The sequence below is a fragment of the Haemorhous mexicanus genome, chromosome 10 (genome assembly GCF_027477595.1).
Source record: "Haemorhous mexicanus isolate bHaeMex1 chromosome 10, bHaeMex1.pri, whole genome shotgun sequence".
Taxonomy (NCBI): Eukaryota; Metazoa; Chordata; class Aves; order Passeriformes; family Fringillidae; genus Haemorhous; species Haemorhous mexicanus.
In genome coordinates, this window is record NC_082350.1 from 7,410,262 (window position 1) to 7,430,219 (window position 19,958).

General features: G+C 40.3%; 1 protein-coding gene across 2 annotated transcripts in view; it reads right to left on the reverse strand.

Moving 5' to 3' along the window:
- Positions 1–19,958, reverse strand: part of STAG1 (STAG1 cohesin complex component) — a 152,368-nt gene that overhangs the window by 100,164 nt on the left and 32,246 nt on the right. Inside the window, exons 2-3 of one of the 2 annotated variants that reach the window (XM_059855157.1) lie at positions 13,440–13,574; positions 5,974–6,076 (exon numbers count right to left, since the gene is read on the reverse strand). In XM_059855157.1, coding sequence (XP_059711140.1) covers positions 5,974–6,076; positions 13,440–13,468 — 132 coding nt within the window. In that variant the 5' untranslated portion in view covers positions 13,469–13,574. Of the gene's footprint in view, positions 1–5,971; positions 6,077–13,439; positions 13,575–19,958 lie in introns of both variants that reach the window. The other variant, XM_059855156.1, reaches the window with a different exon arrangement.

Below are 19,958 nucleotides of genomic sequence, written 5' to 3' on the forward strand. Positions count from 1 at the left end.
CCCCAGTAAACCTGTCAGACTATCACTGACAGCTGTAAAATGAGATGTTTCATTAGATCAGAGAGAATTTGCAGCAGGTCTGCTCCCATGGATCCATCAAATGCTCATCAAGACACAGGAAAAACAGAACCTCTGAGTCCTAACAGGAGCAAAAACTGTGAATATTGCACACCATTTTACAGCTTTCAACCAGAAAGCTTCCCCCTGAAGTGGGTGAATTAGGACTGCCAAAGGCAAGGATAAAGCAGCATGACACAGTAAGAATGCTTGAGGCTTTTTAATCATACACCATGAAAAGTGCTGCGTGGAGCTGAGAGGCTGCAGCAGTTGCATTTGTGATTTCACTCCAAAAACCCAGGACAGCTGGGCTGGTGTGCTGTCAAAATGGACTGAGGTGCCAAATGAAAACAGAAATTACTGATGACTTTTCAAATTTGTGACAACAAAAGCTAAGGGTTTATATACACCAGCATTAGGAAATTCAGAAGTTCCAGAATATGCCACAGAAGCAACAACCAAAAATGGCCATATTGACTGTCACATACCTCGCCTGTTGCTTTAAGGCTTAGATGAATGCAAACAGGAAACAAAATACTCACCTTGACTGCAATTAAACTAAAATGCTGGCAGTTCAGGATTTTGTAAGAAATTAGCTACACAATACTTTCCCTTTCATGTATTTAAAATTACTGTGAAGAAAACAGTAACCCACATTTGTAAAATCAAGTAATACAGTGAAAATTGATTCACACATTACCAAAAAAAAAAAAGTGGCTTGACCATTTTCCATTAACTTTCTCCAAGTTGATGTGATGCACTTCATGAAGAAATAAAAGCAGTGAAAATCCTAGAGTCAGTAACTCCTCCTAACACACCACCTGAAAACAATCACCTGTATGTGCATTCACACCATGAGTCATTTACAGGAATGAATACCCCACTTCCCTGGGAAGGTGGGAGAAACTTTTCAACCTCCACTTGAGTAAAACTGAAGAACTTGCCTCTCCAAGGCACCAGCCCCTCAAGAAGCCCTGTGTTATAAGCTTGTGTAAATGGAAGAATGGTAATGCCTGAGGTCTTCATGAGTTAATCCCGATTAAAAAACCACTATGACACATTCCATTCCATCTTCATGGTTATCTAGGGAGAAGGTTCTTGGATTCCCACAGTCCTGTGGACTGTTTTGGCTGTACAAACAAGGTGCTCCCTGTGAAAAGGTTCATCCTACAACTAAAGACAGGTGCAGATCCCCTAACACCCAGAGCACCCAGAGCTGCTTCAGCTGCAGCACTTGCAGTTTAGGACAAAAAAAAGTAGAGGCAGTGTTGGGAGTGGTGGTGCTATTTTTCACCCTTATTTAAAAATCTATCAAGAGCTCTCAAAGTCATCTTAAAGAATCAAGAGAGTATGCTGTAAATGCTTGAATAATTTCAATTCTAGCTGAGGCATTTACTACCAAAAAAAAGACTATTTCCATAGAGAAATAAAGAATAGATTAGATTGCCAAAAATACAGGAACCATCTCATCAAAAGCTTAATAGGAAAACTTCTAATGCTACAGGTAACAGGAAAGAAAAGTCTTCCCAAAGATGCTATAGATGCACTGTATTTCCACTGAACTACAGACTCCCTTCAGTTGTAAGGGACAGACCTAAATCATCAGGCAGGCAAGCTGAAACAGGACACTGATGTAAATCACACCAACCACAAACCTCCACTGTATGAAAAGAAATTCTAAGAGGATTCCTCCCTGTTATTAATCAGGACACGTATGACTTGGAACTAGAAGCAAAACTCAATCCCCTGCTGTATCTAACATCTATACTGCAAGATTAAATAAGGCCAGGAATCTGCTGCAAAGTTAAAATTCCCCATATGAATGCAAAGATAAGGCATTTTGGTCTGTCTCCTCCATACCAAAACTACAAAAGGACCTGAAAGCAAAATTGTACAGGCTTTCCTTGGCACAAAAGCATCAGAAGTGCCTTGTTCCATCTTGCTTTAAATGGAGAATGATACACTGTGGTTCTGAGTATGGGATGAGAGAGAAACCAGCAGAGAACCCCAAACTGCCACCTCTGGAACAGACAAACTGATGTTTCTCCCTGTCCTCTGAATTAGAGATTAAATCTGTCTACTCCTACTTCGCATCTGAAACACAGCCAGGGATTTCTCTCACTGCCTCAACCTCCAGCAGCTGAGGTTTAAGCCAGACTATTCTGAGCTCCTGGGAAGGTGAGGCCAGGTAGTTTAAAAAAAGCATGCCAACAATGCTGAACAGAATGTTGATCTAAAAGAGGAGACAAAAAAGGACAGGTAAATAACTGATCTGAGCCTGAGCTCACTGATACGAAAGCTACAGTGCATCAGAAGCCCTTGGGCTTTCAAACCCCCTGTACAGAACAGGAGAGCACATCCATACCCATGTATTTCAATAATGCAGCAGACAGAGAGGGCATTTTGGCCAATATCACTCAGGAACTTCAAGGAGAGGACTGTTACAAGTCCTCCTTAAAGAGAATTTATTAAATTCTATCCCCAGAATTCATTAAATACATACCCAGACAGTATCCTTACATACATGTGCACCACAATATGCCACTGGCTGGACAGACTCAGCCCTTGGCCAGTGACTCCATGGGCATCTCTACGAGACTCAGTGCTTAGATGGGCACGTGGCCAAGAGCCAGCCCCAGACACTGGAGCAGGACATGGTGCAGTCCCCACTAAACTCACAGCAAGGGCCAGGGAGCTCAGGACAGTCAGGTTAGATTTTGAGAGCTATTCTGCAAGACCAATGCACTTAATCTATTTGCAAATTGACTGTCTAGACTACTCAGTCAAGTACTCAATAGAATAGTGTACAGCAGTGAAAGGGCTACTTGAAATGCAGTGTTTTAGAAAGGAATGACTTGGATTGAAAGGAAATCTTAAAGATCAACTAGTTCCAAGTGTTTTAGAAAGTGAAGGTACCCCCAAAGCATTACGGTTCTCTATGAACTGAAGAGGTATTTGCTACAAAAGGCAGTTTTTCAAATGAGCACCATCTTCTAACAAAGGTCTCAAATCTGCAGAGATTGTCTTTCTTTGGAAAGCAATCTGGAAAATCCTCTTGTAGTAGTGTATCTTTCTGATAAAAGGTCAAGTCCATTCTGTGACACACTGCAGAAACCTGTTTAAAATACATATATATATTTAATGCAATATATTCTATGCAGTTCTGTAATAGGATCATGCAGCACAAAGTAAAGTCCCTTTCCAAGAGGTCAGTATGTTTATGGCAGATGTGCTACTCTAGCTGTGCTGGCCTAAGGACACAAGCAAATCAGCATTTGCAGGAAGAGATTAAATCTTATTAGATCATAATTTTTAAGTTAGAAAAAAATCCCAGCCACAGAAATCCGAAGAGCCTTTGGGCTACCATTCTTCTGATCTATAACAGAAATTAAAATAATCTAAGCTAAATCTAATCTAAATTAAGAAAAACATTTCTGAACTTAACTAAAACTTTTAATTTGTTTCACATCTGACAGTACAGGTAGGTGGTACCTGTGAAGGAAACAAAAACCACAGTAGTGAAGAGTTGCCTGTAAGAACCAGGCAATTCACCTGAGGGAAGTGGCTGGGCTGGCAACATGGTTTGATAAAGCAATACAATTATCAAGTCCCTGGCTTTTAACATCAAATAATGCTGTAAATTCAATTGCCTAGATTAGCCTTTCCAAAGTTTTTGCATCTGTCTTCCAGTCATTAGAGTGGCTTTTTGCTTGTGAGGCTTTTTTCTCTTTTAAAAAGAATCAAGGGAGAAATTTATTATGAAGTAAAATGGAATAGGCACCTAAGAGAGGCTGTGCAGTCTCCACCATTGGTAGTTTTCAAAATCAAACTGGAAAAGCCATGAGCAGTGTGGTCTGATCCCAAAGCTGACCCCACTCTGACTAGGAGGCTGCAATGAGACCTGCTGAGTCCCATTCCATAAACGACCATATTGCTTTTCCTCTCTGAAACTCTTTCCTAATATATGCTTTCCTGAGATTTTGGGATGGAGGTCAAAAGGGAAAAAGAAAGTAGAACTGAGCAAATTCTTCCAAATTTTGACAAACTACAGTTTTTTAAAGGACACTGTATTTGTTTCATTCTCTATTTTCTTCCTCTAAGTTTTAAGACTGGATTTGGAGGGTTTTGACTCCTCTTAAGCATTAAGATAAGGCTTCCACACAATTCCCCCTGATAACCCTAAGGTCTTGCTCCTTAGCAGCAGCAGTCAGCTCACAGCCCATCACTTTGGGACTGAAGCAATGGCTGCTTCCTCTGCATGCTCATCACTTGACAATCACACCTAATGAGCCTGGAGTTGTTCTAAGCAAAATGAGCAATTCCTCCCCTAGAAACCTGATAGCAGGACCAGCAGAGTGCTTCAGCAAACGTTCCCATAGGAACTACTAATAAAGTGAAGCAGAGGAATGAGAAATGCTTTTTGTAACATTCACCTTTCCCTTCCAGTGAGTATGTGCTGGGTACAAAATACCCCTGGTGTTGCTATAACTAGAATTTGAATATTGGAACAACATTCTGGGTTAGCAATCAGGTTGCACCAGCCTGCTTTTTTTTATTAGTTACAAAACCCTATAGATTTGCTAATTAAATATTCATAAAATAATTTTTCATTTAATCTTAGCTTACAAGCTATGTAAACAGATAAGCTGTTCTCTTTAAACACTTCTTTAAGACTTGCTCTGAAGAGATTTCATGTTCATGAGCAATCCATTTATCTGATGAAGAACATATGCATCATAGGAAAGTGTTTGAAAGCTTTCAAAAAGGAAGACAACACGCCCAGAAAAGACCAGGATTTAAAATGCTGGCACCTTGATTAAGTCCAGAGACTGTGATACAAATTGAAAACCAACAGTAAAGAGGAATTTGCTCCAGCTTGGCCAGCATGCCTGAGAGTAACACATGGATCTGTCCATTCTTACATTGTCACCAAGCCCATGGTTTGAGATAAGCCATAGGATCAAAGCCCTCAGGGTTTAAAAAAAACAAAATATCATCCCCATCTACTAGTGCTATATAGATATATGGCACATTCATGTAGTGAGTTTATTCACAGAGCAAGACTGAGAGGTGAATCAAACTCATTAACAGCAAACACACAAGTTCCCACCAGTCTTACTCCAGACTGGGTACGTCAAGTGATACAGCCAAGGGAACTAAACTGATCATCTTCAAGAGCCAAGATGAAGGACAACACGACACAGAACTTTCCCTTTATTTTCCAATAAGTTGTCTATTCTATAAAATAGATGAAAATAAAAGAGAAAGCCTCCCTAATACCCCAGGTAATAGAGAACTGTTTCTGTATGTTCCTACTGATGGGCCAGCAGAGACAAAGACAACCATATCACCTGTTGCACTATGCCAGGGGATATGTTGAAGCTTCCAGTCTATAAATAGAATGCAGCATATGTCAGTCACATGACTTTTCAAGGTGTTAATGGATTTTTCTCAGGAATCTAGTAAATATCATGCTGTAATTCTTCCATTCACACTAAAAGATTATCAGTAATAAAGGATGGCTCAAATGTCATTTGTCACTTAAAGTCCATTACAACGTTCAAGAAGACAGTGGATGTACTTACTGGCTATTCTCAGATCTGGAAGAATGTTGTAATGACAATAATAACAAAACTCTATGGTTCATGAAAGCAGCTAGCAAAAGAAAAATAAATAGCTATTATGACATCATTTTTATATCCTTTTCTAAAGACTTCATTGTTTGCACATCAATTTGATAAATATTTCATACTACAAGTCATCATAATGTCTGACATAGGACTCATTAAAAGCCTGTTTATGTGACCACAAGATAATCAGATGAAAAAGAGTCTACAGTAAATTATCAACAGATGTATAACAAAACAAAAATAAATTAAATAGATGCATAACAAAACCAAAATAAATTATACATACTGGAGGCCTGCCGGGACGGCCCCTTTTTCTTTTTCCTTTGACTTCTGCTTCTTCAAGCTCACTGCCAGCATCTGAATGTGCAGTAGTTTCATTTGTAGAATCCCTAGGGGGGAAAAACATTACATAAATTCAAACGATCTGAAATCAACTAGTAGTCTGTAACTGACCAATTAGATACTTAGTCCTGAGCCAGAAAACAAATAAACAACAAAACAGTCAGCATTAAAATGCTTTCCCCGTTTATTCTGCAAACCAAGGAAATGAACACTGTTAGCCCTGGCAAAAGGCCTTCCCTTTTCATAGCTGCAATGTCATTTTATTGACTGGAATTCTTTAAATTAATTTTATTTGAAAACACATTACACTTCAAAACTGGCTATATTAACCAGCACATGCTCAATTCATCAATCCCACAATGGATTCACTTCCTTTTAGCTTCTTTGTAGCTGCTTCTGAGCTTTTCTCAAGGCCCCAAGAGCAATGTGGAGTCCAATCCAGCTGTGTCATCATCAGCACAGTTACACAAGGTTCCACACAGCTCTCAGTCAGACTCCGAGACAAGGGGCTTGGGCAGCTATTAATAAAGAGGATTCATGCTGACTGTGAGGCCCAAACCCAAAAACTCCCTTTGATCTGAAGGCATTTATAATTTTTGCAATTAGAAAAATATTTTCACTTGTACAATGGAAAAGCTTTGACATTGCTCAACTCCTGTTAGCAGAGAAGCCCAAACAATAATTTGTCATTTGTTGCCATTTCAGATTTAAGATCATGATAAGAAAAAAATTTCCCCTAATTTTCACCACCCCTCCAAACTAGAGGCACAGGTATTTCTCTGCCTTCTAAACACACATGGCTGCTTGAAGAAACTCAGATTGTAATTGACCTTTTGAGGCATTAGACCCTGCCCAAGAGCAGCTCACATGCAAAACCATACCTGGGCTTTATTTCCACTAGGCAAGACCACCAGTGCACCAGATCTTATAAATTTTCATTTACAACTAAAAATGTCCAAGATTACTCAAGGATGGTCAAGTGTAGTTACAATCCTAGACTTCTTTAAATCCAAAATCATTTCCTTGAAGTGAAAGGAGTTCAGTTGCCATGTTACTTGTACAAAGGGAAGGTGAAAACCAGACCTAGTCCATATTTTATAGAGCCTCAAACATCAACAGCAGCATTAGTGATCTGCTCTAGAGAAATAGAGAAGCTCCAGTAAGCAAAGATCTACACAGATCTTCCACCTTGTCTGAGGATTATTTTGTATTTTGCTTTATAGACCAGGAATACTTCACAAATTTGTTGTATCACTGAGAAAGCTATTAATTAATTCAGAAAGATATTATTGTATCAGAACTGGGAATGTTCTCATACTCTCTTTACTGAAATTACTGCATTGTCTAGGTCTGCTCTCACTCAAATAATTCTGTAGAACTATGATGAATTTCTAATATTAAGACATTGCTTTCCAACCTTTTCCTATTTTCAAGCACAAAACCACCAAGGGACCCACAGAATCTTTTACAAAAGCCAGAACACAGAAGAACATCTATGAATCTCTTTTACTGAAAGTAACTTCAGTGGATTATCTCTAACTACTCTATACACCCCAGAAAATCAGGCACCCTCGATGAAAAACCACTATTCAAGTGCATTTGAGTTCACAAATTACACACTTGTAATGCAGTACCTCCACAAAATATTCAAAATGCAGCTTTGTTGTGATACAATTAAAAAGTAGCTTTTGCACTTCATAAAATATGAAACTTGAAAAACTTAGCATCAAGCTATGTATTTGGAAAAACACCCAAAAATGTAAAAAGTCTAAAATCAAAGAAAAGATACCCCACACAGAGTTCAAAATTGTTTGGCAGATTAGGGCCACAGCAGAGAAAATCAATGCAGTAAATACAGCTGAAAAGAAGCTTGAGTAGATGGATGTATCCAGCCCTTTCTCAAATACCTCACCACACTGCAAGTCAATTTGACAAAAATGCACACTGACTCACAATGTCAATTTTAATAGAATTTTGAATACAGAAGTAAAGAACTCCATAAAAATATTTGCTCCCTTCTGTTGCTGGAGAGAAATTAAAACCATTCTCTATTGCTCTCTCTAAAAAAAAACCAAAAAAACAAAAAAACAAAAAACCAAATCCAAAGCTTTCTTTCTGGTTTGCTCAGATCCTTATTGGAAAAGTTCCAAGCATGGTGTGTCTATCTAAACAATACCCCCATTCCTGGGGAAACACTGTGCTTTGCTAGCTTAGAAACCTGCACCCCTAGGATCATCAGGATAAAGATTTTTCTCTATTAAAAACAGATTCAGCAATCCTCCTAGGCAAACACCTCAAACCCTTCTCTTGAAACACCAGAGCTATATAAATAAATTAAACTCTACTACTGCTTCACATGCATCTACTCCACAGAGAATTTGACTTTCTGCCGATTTACAGCCTCAGTCCAGCCTAGCAAAACCTCCAGATAAATCTATTTAGCTCTGGAAATGTCAAGTCTTTTCTAACACTGCATATGGAAGGAACAGTTATTAACCACCTTCTATTCTTTGCCTTAAAGAGACTGTTGCCTTAAACCTGATTCTCTCCATTCTCTTCTGGTAAAACTTCTCTGATTTGCTGGCTTTGGCCATTCCTTTTTGGGAAAAGCTCAGTAAATTAGTACAAACTCATCTAATCTAAATTAGAGACATATGCAATGCAGAAAATCTTAATGCACAAAATACCTCACACTAAGACCAGTGTCCAAAACTGACCAGACAGTTTAAATACTATAAATTTTGTTTTCTCTCCATTGATGATAAGATGATCAAGACAAGCAGCTTGAATATAAATGTTTCAAATTAAACAAAGTAATTCTCACCCTAACAACATGTGAGGAAGAATGGAAACTTTTTTCCAGCAAGAATATACGTAAGGAGCAAGGTGAAAACATCAAAAACTAGGTTCCCTTCAATCTTCACTTTATTTGGAGTAGGGAGACAAGATCAAGGACAACCTCCAGTCTTTAGCTGGTTTCATATTAAAATAAACATCATTTCAAGCAGCAAGGAATTCTGTTTGAATCATCCAACTCCTGCACAAAAAGGTCCTTCCAGGGTGGCTGTGAGCCCTTTCAGTTTGGGAGGTAGTGCCTCTTGCTTCTGTCCCAGCCTTGCAGCTGCTCTGCATACACACACATGCCCCTTCTCCTCTTATTTCTGCACTCAGAGCAGCAGTAGAGCATCTCCTAACTGCCTGCAGTCCTGCCAGTTTGTAACACAGTGAGAGAAGCAGCTGGCCAGCATCCATCTCCCTCATTCCCTACACATGTCACAGAACTGCTAAGAAGTAATTTGTCTGGTGGCAATTATCCACATCTTAATAGACCAGAATTATCCTATCCTCATTCCACGTGTGTGTGACACCTGAGGGGGGAACTTTACCTTAATCATAATTTATCCTTCCTGAAGCTGTTGTGAGGGAAGATAATCTGTGCCTAAGGAAACCTGCCTCATCTAAGGAGAGGTGGAAGTGCCTAAAGCTAAACCTGTCCTCTCTTGCGACCCCTTTGAAATGACAGGGACCTGAGAGAATCTGACAGAGGTAGGGGGGACTTACAAGACAGGGGTGAGCAGAGCAAAGGAGACAAGTGATACTCCCTTTTCAGGGCTCAGGTATACTCTGCTTTGCTTTCTGGTTTCTGTGGTAACTAAAGCATCCTAAAAAAGTGGCAGCAACTCCAGAATCCCTTCTAAAAACTCCAGATATTATTTCAGAGTTATAATTATTAATCCTTGAAGCTATTCACATTATTGAATAATTACCAGATTACTGGACAGCCCTTTACCACGTCATGCTTCTGAGAAACATATTTCCATTAACACAACAAATTTCACATCTCTGTAACACAAACTAAAATGAATTTACCTTTCTTCTACTATTTCACAAAGTCCTAGCTATAGCATTTATACACCATGCCCCTTTAAAAGCATACCACAGCAAAAACCTGAGTTTATGTATCAGGTTTTGTAAAAAAAAAAAAGGAACCAAAATACTTCTATAAGCTTTTATAGCTCTTGCTGAGGGGCTCAACATTCTGGCAGAGATAAATTCAGTAATTGCTATCACCAGATTCAGCCTTGTGAAAAAAAGCATTCATGAAGAAAAATGGCTAAATGCACAAGCTCATGAATCATGGATGAATCAGTTCTCATGGCTGATCTTCAAAAATCTAAGGAGCAAACATGAGTCATGCCATTGAGAGAAGATTCATACCTGTCCATCACCCAGATCGAATACACCAGATGCTTTCTCCAAACATCTGAAACACCAATAAGTGAAATCCTGTCTTCACTGTGTTCTGAAGCCACTTCTATGAATCTAGAAAGGTTAAAGATTCTCCTTTCATGTTCCCTCAACAAAGAAGATTTTGGGAGGGAATATATGATATGGTCCTAAGCAACACACATATTAACATATCAAATTGGCTTTAGGATTGTTTGTTTGAAGAGGGTAGCCAAAAGGATTACAAAACATTACAACAAAGAAGTGGAAAATAGGCACAGTAATAGGAGATGATAATAATCCTTCAAATAATTCATTTAAGAGCTAGAAAGGAAACCTTGATGTTCTGTGTGGAACTGGACTGTGTCTTCCAGAATCCATAAATGTGTGAAGCTAATACCGCCTAGACCAAAAATTGTTTCAGGTTTCCTCACCCTTACCCAGCACTCTTCCTGATGAAAGCCTGACTGAGACCTTCGGAATTAGAATTTATCACTTTCTTTGATACTTCATCCATACGAGCCAATGTTCTACACTCTCAGGAGAGTCCCAAAACCTCTATGTGCAAATCATGTTGAGTTCTTTGAAAATGCAAGATCTCCTCTTGCTCATAAGCAATTAAAACTACATGTATTGCTGAGGATGACATCTCACCAACACTTCATAGAGTAGCATTAAATTATTCCCATCTTTACCAGAAAAAACAACATGAATGTTTACTCATGCTCTTTGATTTGCTTAATATCACTGACTCAGACTAAAGAATATGCTGCTGTATTTAACATCCCACAGGTTTTTCTGCAGGTGTGTTGAGTTACCAAATCCATTAACATACACTGCTTAACCTTAAACTCTGTGATATTCCATTCACTTTTTAAGTGCATCTGGATTCTTTAAGTGGGAATGCAAATATCCCTTTCCCACCACCACAGATTCTCCTAGCTTTTTGGTTTTGGAATATCTCACAAACATTCCCTCACTTCTTCAATGTGGCAAATCCAGGAAATATGAACCAAGAAAATGTTCTTCCATAACTAATCCCTAAGCTAACAAGAACCTCCTCAGGCTGACACTCCCCCTCAGAGTTGCCCATCAAGGTCATCCCCAGCTTTAGCCTGTACTCATCCACAACTAAATTTTTTTAAAGAGGTTTTAAAAATACAAGCAAAAACTGTAATGCAAAGCACACTGTTATTAAAGTCAGACAAATTTCTTTTCAATTGTCCAACCATTCCGTTTCTTAAATAACAGGACTTGAAGTCTTAGCTTGGAATGCCAATCAACCCTGATAAACTAATGTTCCTTCAACCCTAAGGAAAAAAAAAAATTAGAAAACATTCCAAGCAAAAATAAATTAACATTAGATAGTTACCAAATGTACCTGGTGCAGGTGCCTGGCACTGGCAGCAGGATGGTGACAGAGGGAGCTCTGTGAGGGGATGGTGGAGGGCCCTGGGGGGGAATGGCAGGGGGCCCTGTGAGGGGATGGTGTGGGGACAGCTCTGTGAGGGGATGGTGGGGAGCAGCTCTGTGAGGGGATGGTGTGGGGGGACAGCTGTGTGAGGAGATGGTGCAAGGGGGACAGCTCTGTGAGGGGATGGTGCAAGGGGGACAGCTCTGTGAGGGGATGGTGCAAGGGGGACAGCTCTGTGAGGGGATGGTGTGAGTGGGACAGCTCTGTGGGGGATGGTGCAGGGCGGGACAGCTCTGTGAGGGGATGGTGCAGGGGGGGACAGCTCTGTGAGGGGATGGTGCAGGGGGGGACAGCTCTGTGAGGGGATGGTGCGAGGGGGACAGCTCTGTGAGGGGATGGTGCGGGGCCCTGGGGGGGAATGGTGGGGGGGCCCTGTGAGGGGATGGTGGGGGGGACAGCTCTGTGAGGGGATGGTGGGGGGGACAGCTCTGTGAGGGGATGGTGCAAGGGGGACAGCTCTGTGAGGGGATGGTGCAAGGGGGACAGCTCTGTGAGGGGATGGTGCAAGGGGGACAGCTCTGTGAGGGGATGGTGCAAGGGGGACAGCTCTGTGAGGGGATGGTGCGGGGCCCTGGGGGGGAATGGTGGGGGGGCCCTGTGAGGGGATGGGGGTTGCAGGTCTGTGAGGGGATGGTGGGGGGCGGGAACAGCTCTGTGAGGGGATGGTGCGAGGGGGACAGCTCTGTGAGGGGATGGTGGGGGGGACAGCTCTGTGAGGGGATGGTGCAGGGACAGCTCTGTGAGGGGATGGTGCGGGGGGACAGCTCTGTGAGGGGATGGTGCAGGGGGGGACAGCTCTGTGAGGGGATGGTGCAGGGGGGGACAGCTCTGTGAGGGGATGGTGGGGGGAAGGGGTCCCTTGAGGGGAGCCCGTGCAGGAGTGGGCTGGGCACCCCCACTGGGGCACGAGGGGATGGGGTGGGATGAAAGGCTGAAGGTGAACTTGGGCAGAGGTAGAAGGAACACCTGGTAGGTTTTGCTTTTGTTTCTCACCATCATCCAGACCCTTTCTAATTAGCAATAAATTAATTTTCTCCAAGCCAAGCTCATTTGGTCTGTTTTGATTTCCCTGTCATTACCTCACCCCATGAGCTTCCTCACTTTGTGTGCTCCCCCTGCCCTGTGAAGTCAGGGGCAGGTTCCAGTCTCTAAAATTCCTTCTTAACTCTACTTGATTTCCTCTTCAGCTCCTCCTATTACAGACTTCCACTCTGCTCTTCCCAGTAGCTCACTTTATCCAAGCACAGCCAAGTTCCCATGTGCATTAACCATTCCTATTTCCTAGCAGGACCAAAACATGTTCATGACACTTGCCATCTTTAACTGCAGCAGGCAAAGGCTTTCTGCACAATAAATTCAGCTCATTGTAAGAAAATACACAACTGGAATATACAATATGGTCCATTATGACCAAAACCAGTACATACTGCTGAAATCTCACAACATTCAGAAGCATAAAAGTAGCAAAGAATTTGTTTTGCTTTGCACAGCAAAGTCAAGTCTCCATACATAGAAAAAAATACTTTTTAGTTTAAGTGTTTTGCAGTTTTTTTACAGTTTTTCAGCACATGAAAACACAGGAGGCCTGGAACAGTCACACTAACATGCACTTCTTTCAAGCTTGGGCTTTATCCTCACAATCACCTCTCTGTTTACTTCAACCTTTTTAAAAGTCAAGATTTCAAATGTAGAGAGAAGTGTATACTCACTGTAGTACTGGCAAATCTGAAGTAATCATTTTTGCAGCACTCTTGGAAGTAAGAGCTACATAAAACTTCTTCTCAAAGTTATTATAAGACAACTACTTGGAAACCTCTTTCATGAAAAGAATGACAAAGTCCAGTCTGTAAGAGAGAGAAAAAAAATTTTAGATGTGATCCAAAATAGTAATACATTGAATAAAACATGCTGTCAACAAAAAAGGTCAATTTTAAAGTAGCATCACTATTAAACCACAAGAACTTGAGAATGGATGAGCCCAAAATAGCTTAATCATATTCCTGCATTCAGTTTTACATTTCTGTTTAGGTAACTAAAAATAAAATAAATAAATAAAAATTAAATAAAAATTAAAAAATAAATGTTCTGCATTACCTTCCATACTTCTTTACCACATATATGTGTGTTTAAATGGCACTACATCTATTCAATCAGACTCTCTGGCTCACAGCTTTGTGTGACTCAATTTCACAAAATAGTCAGAAGCTGTGCAAGGGTCTAAGTGCAGCAGGAGGTAATTTAACTTAATGAAACTGAAGTTGTAAATTTAAATAATAAAGTAGACTGCATCTGTGGTGCCACTACACCCACTAGTAACATTTCTCTACCCAAAAGACTAACCAAGGAGTTGACTAATGGCAGCAGATGTGACTTTACCATTAAAAAATGGCACAACGTGACAGATTCAATAATCCTCACTGTAATAAAACACAGAACTGCCATCCTAGTCTTCTAGAAAAAGCAAGTTCTGGAGAAACAAAGTAGATTTGTTTCAGTCTCCCCTTTTACAGGTCCTGGGCTAATATGAAGAGCTGCATGGAGCACTGCAGCTCAGCAATGGCAAGGAATACCAAGGACTCAACTGTGTGTTCTTTAAACACAGGATATGTTCAAACTCTTTTATTTAAATATTAATTTCCTCTCGATGGGCATTTTTTTCCTGTGCACTAGCAGCTTTGCACAAGGCAGGAGGAAAATCCAGCCAGGAAGAGGTAACATAAACTGCACCAAACAAACCAGTACAGCATATAAAGTATAACTTCCATCCAACTACACACACATCAGTGTCTATTTACCAACTGAGAGAATGAACAGACTTTTTTGTCTCTTCATATTACAGTTCCAGTTAGACTCACAGTTGCATACAACCAGTTCCTCCAGTACTTACTACTTTGTGCTACAAACAGTTTTACTTACAGTGCCTTATCATGAAATTTACATTTTTTATACCATATAATTAGCAAGCCTTTTTGCTGCCAAACACATGTTAACAAACAAAAAGTTTGTTAGGAGCTAAAACCACCACTCCAGCATTAATGGTTTAAAGGGGCCAATACACCAGGCTAGTGTAAAAGCTCTTCAGTTTCACTATGAAACAGAAGTTAATCTGAGTTCTCCTTGAACAAAAATGTCATATATGCTATTTGTGCTATTTCCATAAGCATCTCTTCATTAAAGACACTGCTCATTGCTGTGTTTCAAAGGATGTGATTGCTCCTAACAGGGCAATGACCTATCCAGTCCACAACATAAAGCAACCACTTCAGATACTGGGAAGAATTTATCATAAAGAAAACCAACATCAGATCAAATTAAGTTCTGAGTTTACTTCCTATATGGAAAAATAAAGACAATGTTCAGATCTCTGAAATGGAGAAGTTCACTAAAACTGGAACAAGACTGAAGAAAAAAGTATTTTTTTGTACTCACAAAAGCAGTCTCACACACACATACATGCTCATGCTAGCTGGATGCCAAAGGAAACCTATCCATCTTAGACCTTCAGATTATCTAATTCTAGTAGGATTCATGGCAATCTTACTTTCCAGAAAAGCTTTCTAAAGAGGTTCAAGGAAATTTATGTGTGCTCCAGGTGAGGCATCTTCCACAGACCTTTAAGGCATCCTGCACAATTACTATGTGGGATTTCTTTTTTAAATTTTCCTTTTCAACCTAATCACTCTTCCCAGCTGCTGGCTGTGCCTGCTCAGATGTAATCAGCAGCATCCAGCTGCTCTAGAGAAGTGCTCTCAAACACAAGGAAAAGGGTACTTGCTCAGAAATAGCTTATTTGAAAAGTCAAGTCCTGACTTAGAAGCATGGAGTGAAGGGTGTAGAGCCAGAAGCAGAAGAGAGGACCAAGGCAACTGGACTTACAGTGCCAGGGGCAGAAAACCTGACACCAGGGAAGTGCAAGGGCCTGTGCTGCTTTCTCCTGGTCCTTATGCTAAACAGCAAACTGCAAAACAGGGCAGGAAGAAGCCACCCCTCGGTGGTAAAGTTCAGACTGGACCATCAGAAGGCAACAAAGTTACCCCTCTACACTCTTGCATTAATACAGCCAGTGTGTGACAAAATACAAGAACTGTTTGACAGCTGTGGAAAATTCATTGATCCTTGAAGACTACACAAGTAGGAAGCTTTGTGTTTTTCTGGTTTTAATAAAAGAAATACCTGTTTCTGAAAGATGAAGTTCTCATAACCAAGAAAATCAAACTCTCCCTCTTTCTCTCCTTCTACCTGAGAATAAAGTCATTGATAAAAAACATCCTGAAAGCTTGAGACACTTTATTTTGTCACCTGTCCTGGAGAACAGAACAGGGGGAGGAATACTTCATACTTTAGCATTTTGAGTTAAACTATAATAAACAATACAGTCCTTTAACATGCAGTTAACTGCTTATTTTAGTTTAGAAAAAAAGTCTGATGTTTTTATTCAATCCCAATTATAATGACCTTTGTACCTTTGCAGCTTTTTGAACCTGCACCTCTATATTTTAAGATGACATAAATTTATGCTGGTCCAGTTAAAATTACCTATAGAGGAATATAAAGCAGGCAGTAGAAGACACCATTTAGTTCAAACATACAATGGGAATCAAGTAAATGTTTCCTTTTTCTACCTGTTTTCCAAGCATGCACAATAATCAGGGCAGACATGACAACCATTATATAAAACTCCTTTATAAAAAACATATTTTCTAGTAGATTGTTTGGTTTATTACAGGGTTTCTTCAATAACAATCTCATAATGAGCTCGGTTTTAAAAAGGCTCTAGGATTTTACAACAATGAATTCAATACATGCATTCCATCAATATTTCCTGTGGTTTTTACTAACACACAAAGCTACCCACATTTTTAGCAGTCCTTAGGTTGTTTGCCTCTCCGGTGCTGAAGTAATCCACCCATTTTAGCCAAAAACCAAACAAATTAAAAGACTGACAATATCCTGACAGAGTCCTTCCAAGCAACTCTCTGATAGCAACAACACCAAATCAAGTTAAATTAACTCTGTTGTAGGCTAGGTACCCACATCTTATAAAATTGAACCCAAAACTTAAAGAAAATTAAATACTTAATCTAGCAGTTACTACATTATTTCCATTGCCTAGAGGACACACAAAACAAAAGATTGCAGGCATTAGGCTGACTTCTAATACAAAATCCTTTTCTTGTTGTCACCTTATCCTTTCCAAGAGCAAAATACATTCAAACAACAGCTCACACAAATGAAGCAATGTCTTCTACAATTAACTGGTCATGCCTTTACCCCCTTCCTTCACTTCCCATTTCCAATGACCCTGCTCTCTCCCTCGGGGCTCCCTGTTGGAGTACATGATGGTGTCTCATGCTCCTGCACAGCACCAGAAAACAAGACATGGAAAACACTAGTTTTTCCTGCTTTAGAGACAAGATTTGTCCCCTCAATATTCTTGCCCAAAGCCTGCATCTGACCACTAGGAAAAGGCATCAGCACAAACACCAATCCTGCACTCTACACCCAGGCAGAGCTTCCAGCAACCAGATGAGAGAGAAGAGAGGATGAGATGCAGGCAGATTAATTCTAGCCTTCACTGCTTTGTCCAATGTCTTGGGCACACCACAGAAACCCCTCCTGCCCAGCTACCCATCTGCAATGTGAAAATAGTATCTACAAACTGCAAACATGAATTCTAAATCCTGCAGAAATAGAACAATAGTCATCAAGAACTAACCTCGTAACAAATTTACCAAATGCCGTGATGTGTTCTGCATCACTCAGGAATCTTTGTTTGCTCTGGATTAAATATTCTATAAGCATAAGCTTTATTTCTGCTAAAGGTTTGGAACTTGAAACATATTAATTCACGTTGACCCTACAGCCACTTGATCAAGAGCCAAATTAGATCACCACTCCCAGCTCTGATTCTGAAAGCACATAGCATCATTTAAGGCCAAAGAAAGCATAATGCTCATTTAGCCCATCTTCAAAATAATTTCATTGAAGTTCTGTGCACAATATATATTGCACTCTAATCACGTTCTAATAAGTACTTGAACCAATATTGAAAGCCCAAGTGATAGAAAAATTATCGCTGAGCACTAGTGAGTTCCTCACTACTTATGGTATACAGCAAGCTCTCCATGTGGTCTGCAGCATTCCTAATCCAGTCAAATCATGACAGAAGGAAATATCAGCATCAACTAGACTAGCACAGCATGGCCATGCTTCATTTCCTACACCCATCAAAATCATCCTGGATATATTAGGAGTAGTACCCCACATGCCTCTGCTGTTCTTGTTAGCCATTCCAGTACAACCTGCAGTTCCCAGCCTGCAGAGGCACGTCAGTGTCAAACCCAAAACCCTGAGAGAGCTTTTGGACACACCAGATGCTTGTGCTGCCATTCAGAGGGACCTGGGCAGACTGGAGCACTGGACACACAGGGATCATGCTAAGTTCAATAAAATGTACAGCCAAGAACCACACAGTGAAGACCTGTCCACAAAAGCGGAGTACTTAGCAGATGTTTATTATCACTGACTTCAGTTTTTTCCCTTCCATTCTTTACAGGTATCACCAGGCATTCTACCCATACCTGTGGGATCAAAAACTACTTGTGGCAACCATTAGCTGTCCATTTAAATTGCCTTCAATTGCAGTTGTCTCCTCAGTTGCATCAACATGCAGAACTGACTCTACAGGCAAAACAGCTGTTGCTGCTTCCTCTCACCAAATGCTTTCAGCCTAGACAGGTCCTGCCCAGTCAGCCAGAAAAATCATCTGAAGTGTCACATCATAGCACATGAAATTATTCTGTGCTGCTCGACATTCCAAATGCAAGACCTCACACTGAAAGGCTGCACAAATCCCTTCTTCCAGAGCTGGGAATAAAATCCTTACGTGACAAAAACATCCGAGCCACGCTACCACATTTCTATACTTAGTTCTCTGTCTCTAAAAATGTGTGAGCTGCCAAAACCAATCAGTTTTTCTGTATCTTCTGCTACCATTTCCAGAAGGTAGCAGCTAATTCCTGTACTGTGCAGGTTTGTGTTAAGGCACCAACACCAAGATCACACAGGAAAGCTGATACAATCTTTTAACCATAGCTACAGTAGCATAATTTAAATGTCATACATCACTCAGACAATTGTTTGATCTCCAGTGTTTAGTCTGATAGCAGTATATGAAAATATATTGAAAAACTTTCTTCTAATGCCTAGGATGGCTAATACTAAAAATACTAATCAATGCTTCATGAAAACAATTGCTGTAGATCTGGCTTGCTCAAGAACAGAAATGTTATCATTTCAATTTTTCATTGTAATTTTTTTAAATAAGTGCAGATTTGATGCTTATGAAATATGAAAACAAGCTTGCTTTCCCTTTGTTATTCTTACAGACTCTTCAGACATAACTGCTCCTTCTTCTGTGGACACTCTGAGACACTTGACCTGATTTTCTGCAGCACTGAGCATTCATAACTGTTGCTGAGATCACTGGGGGCTATGGACACTCCACCACTCACAGGGCAAATAATTATGGGCTGATTGCAAAGACTAAGAGTTAAGGCACTAAGTTCTAATGTTAGTCCAATATCTGGATGATTAAGGCCTAAATTAACACTCGCTCCTTCCCATCTGTCCATCAGGATAACATCAGACACCTACCAGCCTCATGCCTACCTGCTCTGAACACAAAATACACAGAATAAAAAGGGCTCTACTAAGTTACTTCTTCTTCAGGCTGTGAGAATGAATAGATGGACTCCTGAAGCCTTCTGTTTCTCTGCACTTGTATTTCCAAAACTTAGGAGTCTTGAGAAGATAACTCAATTGCCTTTTTAAGATGACACAAGAGCATTGAGAATCATAAAAAAAGCCCACATAACAAGTTTTAAGTTGAGAGAGATTTTGCTTACTATAAAAACTGTAGAGTCACGTCATCCTCCAAACAAAAGCCTGAACAATCAATAAAAACTTGCAAAAGACTGAATAATGAAAGGGACAGTATAAATTACAAAGGGACAGTGTAAGTATGAGTTAGAGAGACAATTAAAGTTATCAAGGTAATTAAACTCTTCCTCCTAAAAGGACCATCCTGATCAGCTGATACTCAGCTCACTAAAATGACCAGAAGCTCCTTGAGGTTTGGCACAGTTGATTTTAGTGGGCCAAGCCAATGTCCCGGGAGGCTCTAACACATCTGGGCACAGGAAAGCAACAGGAGGTACAACTGGACA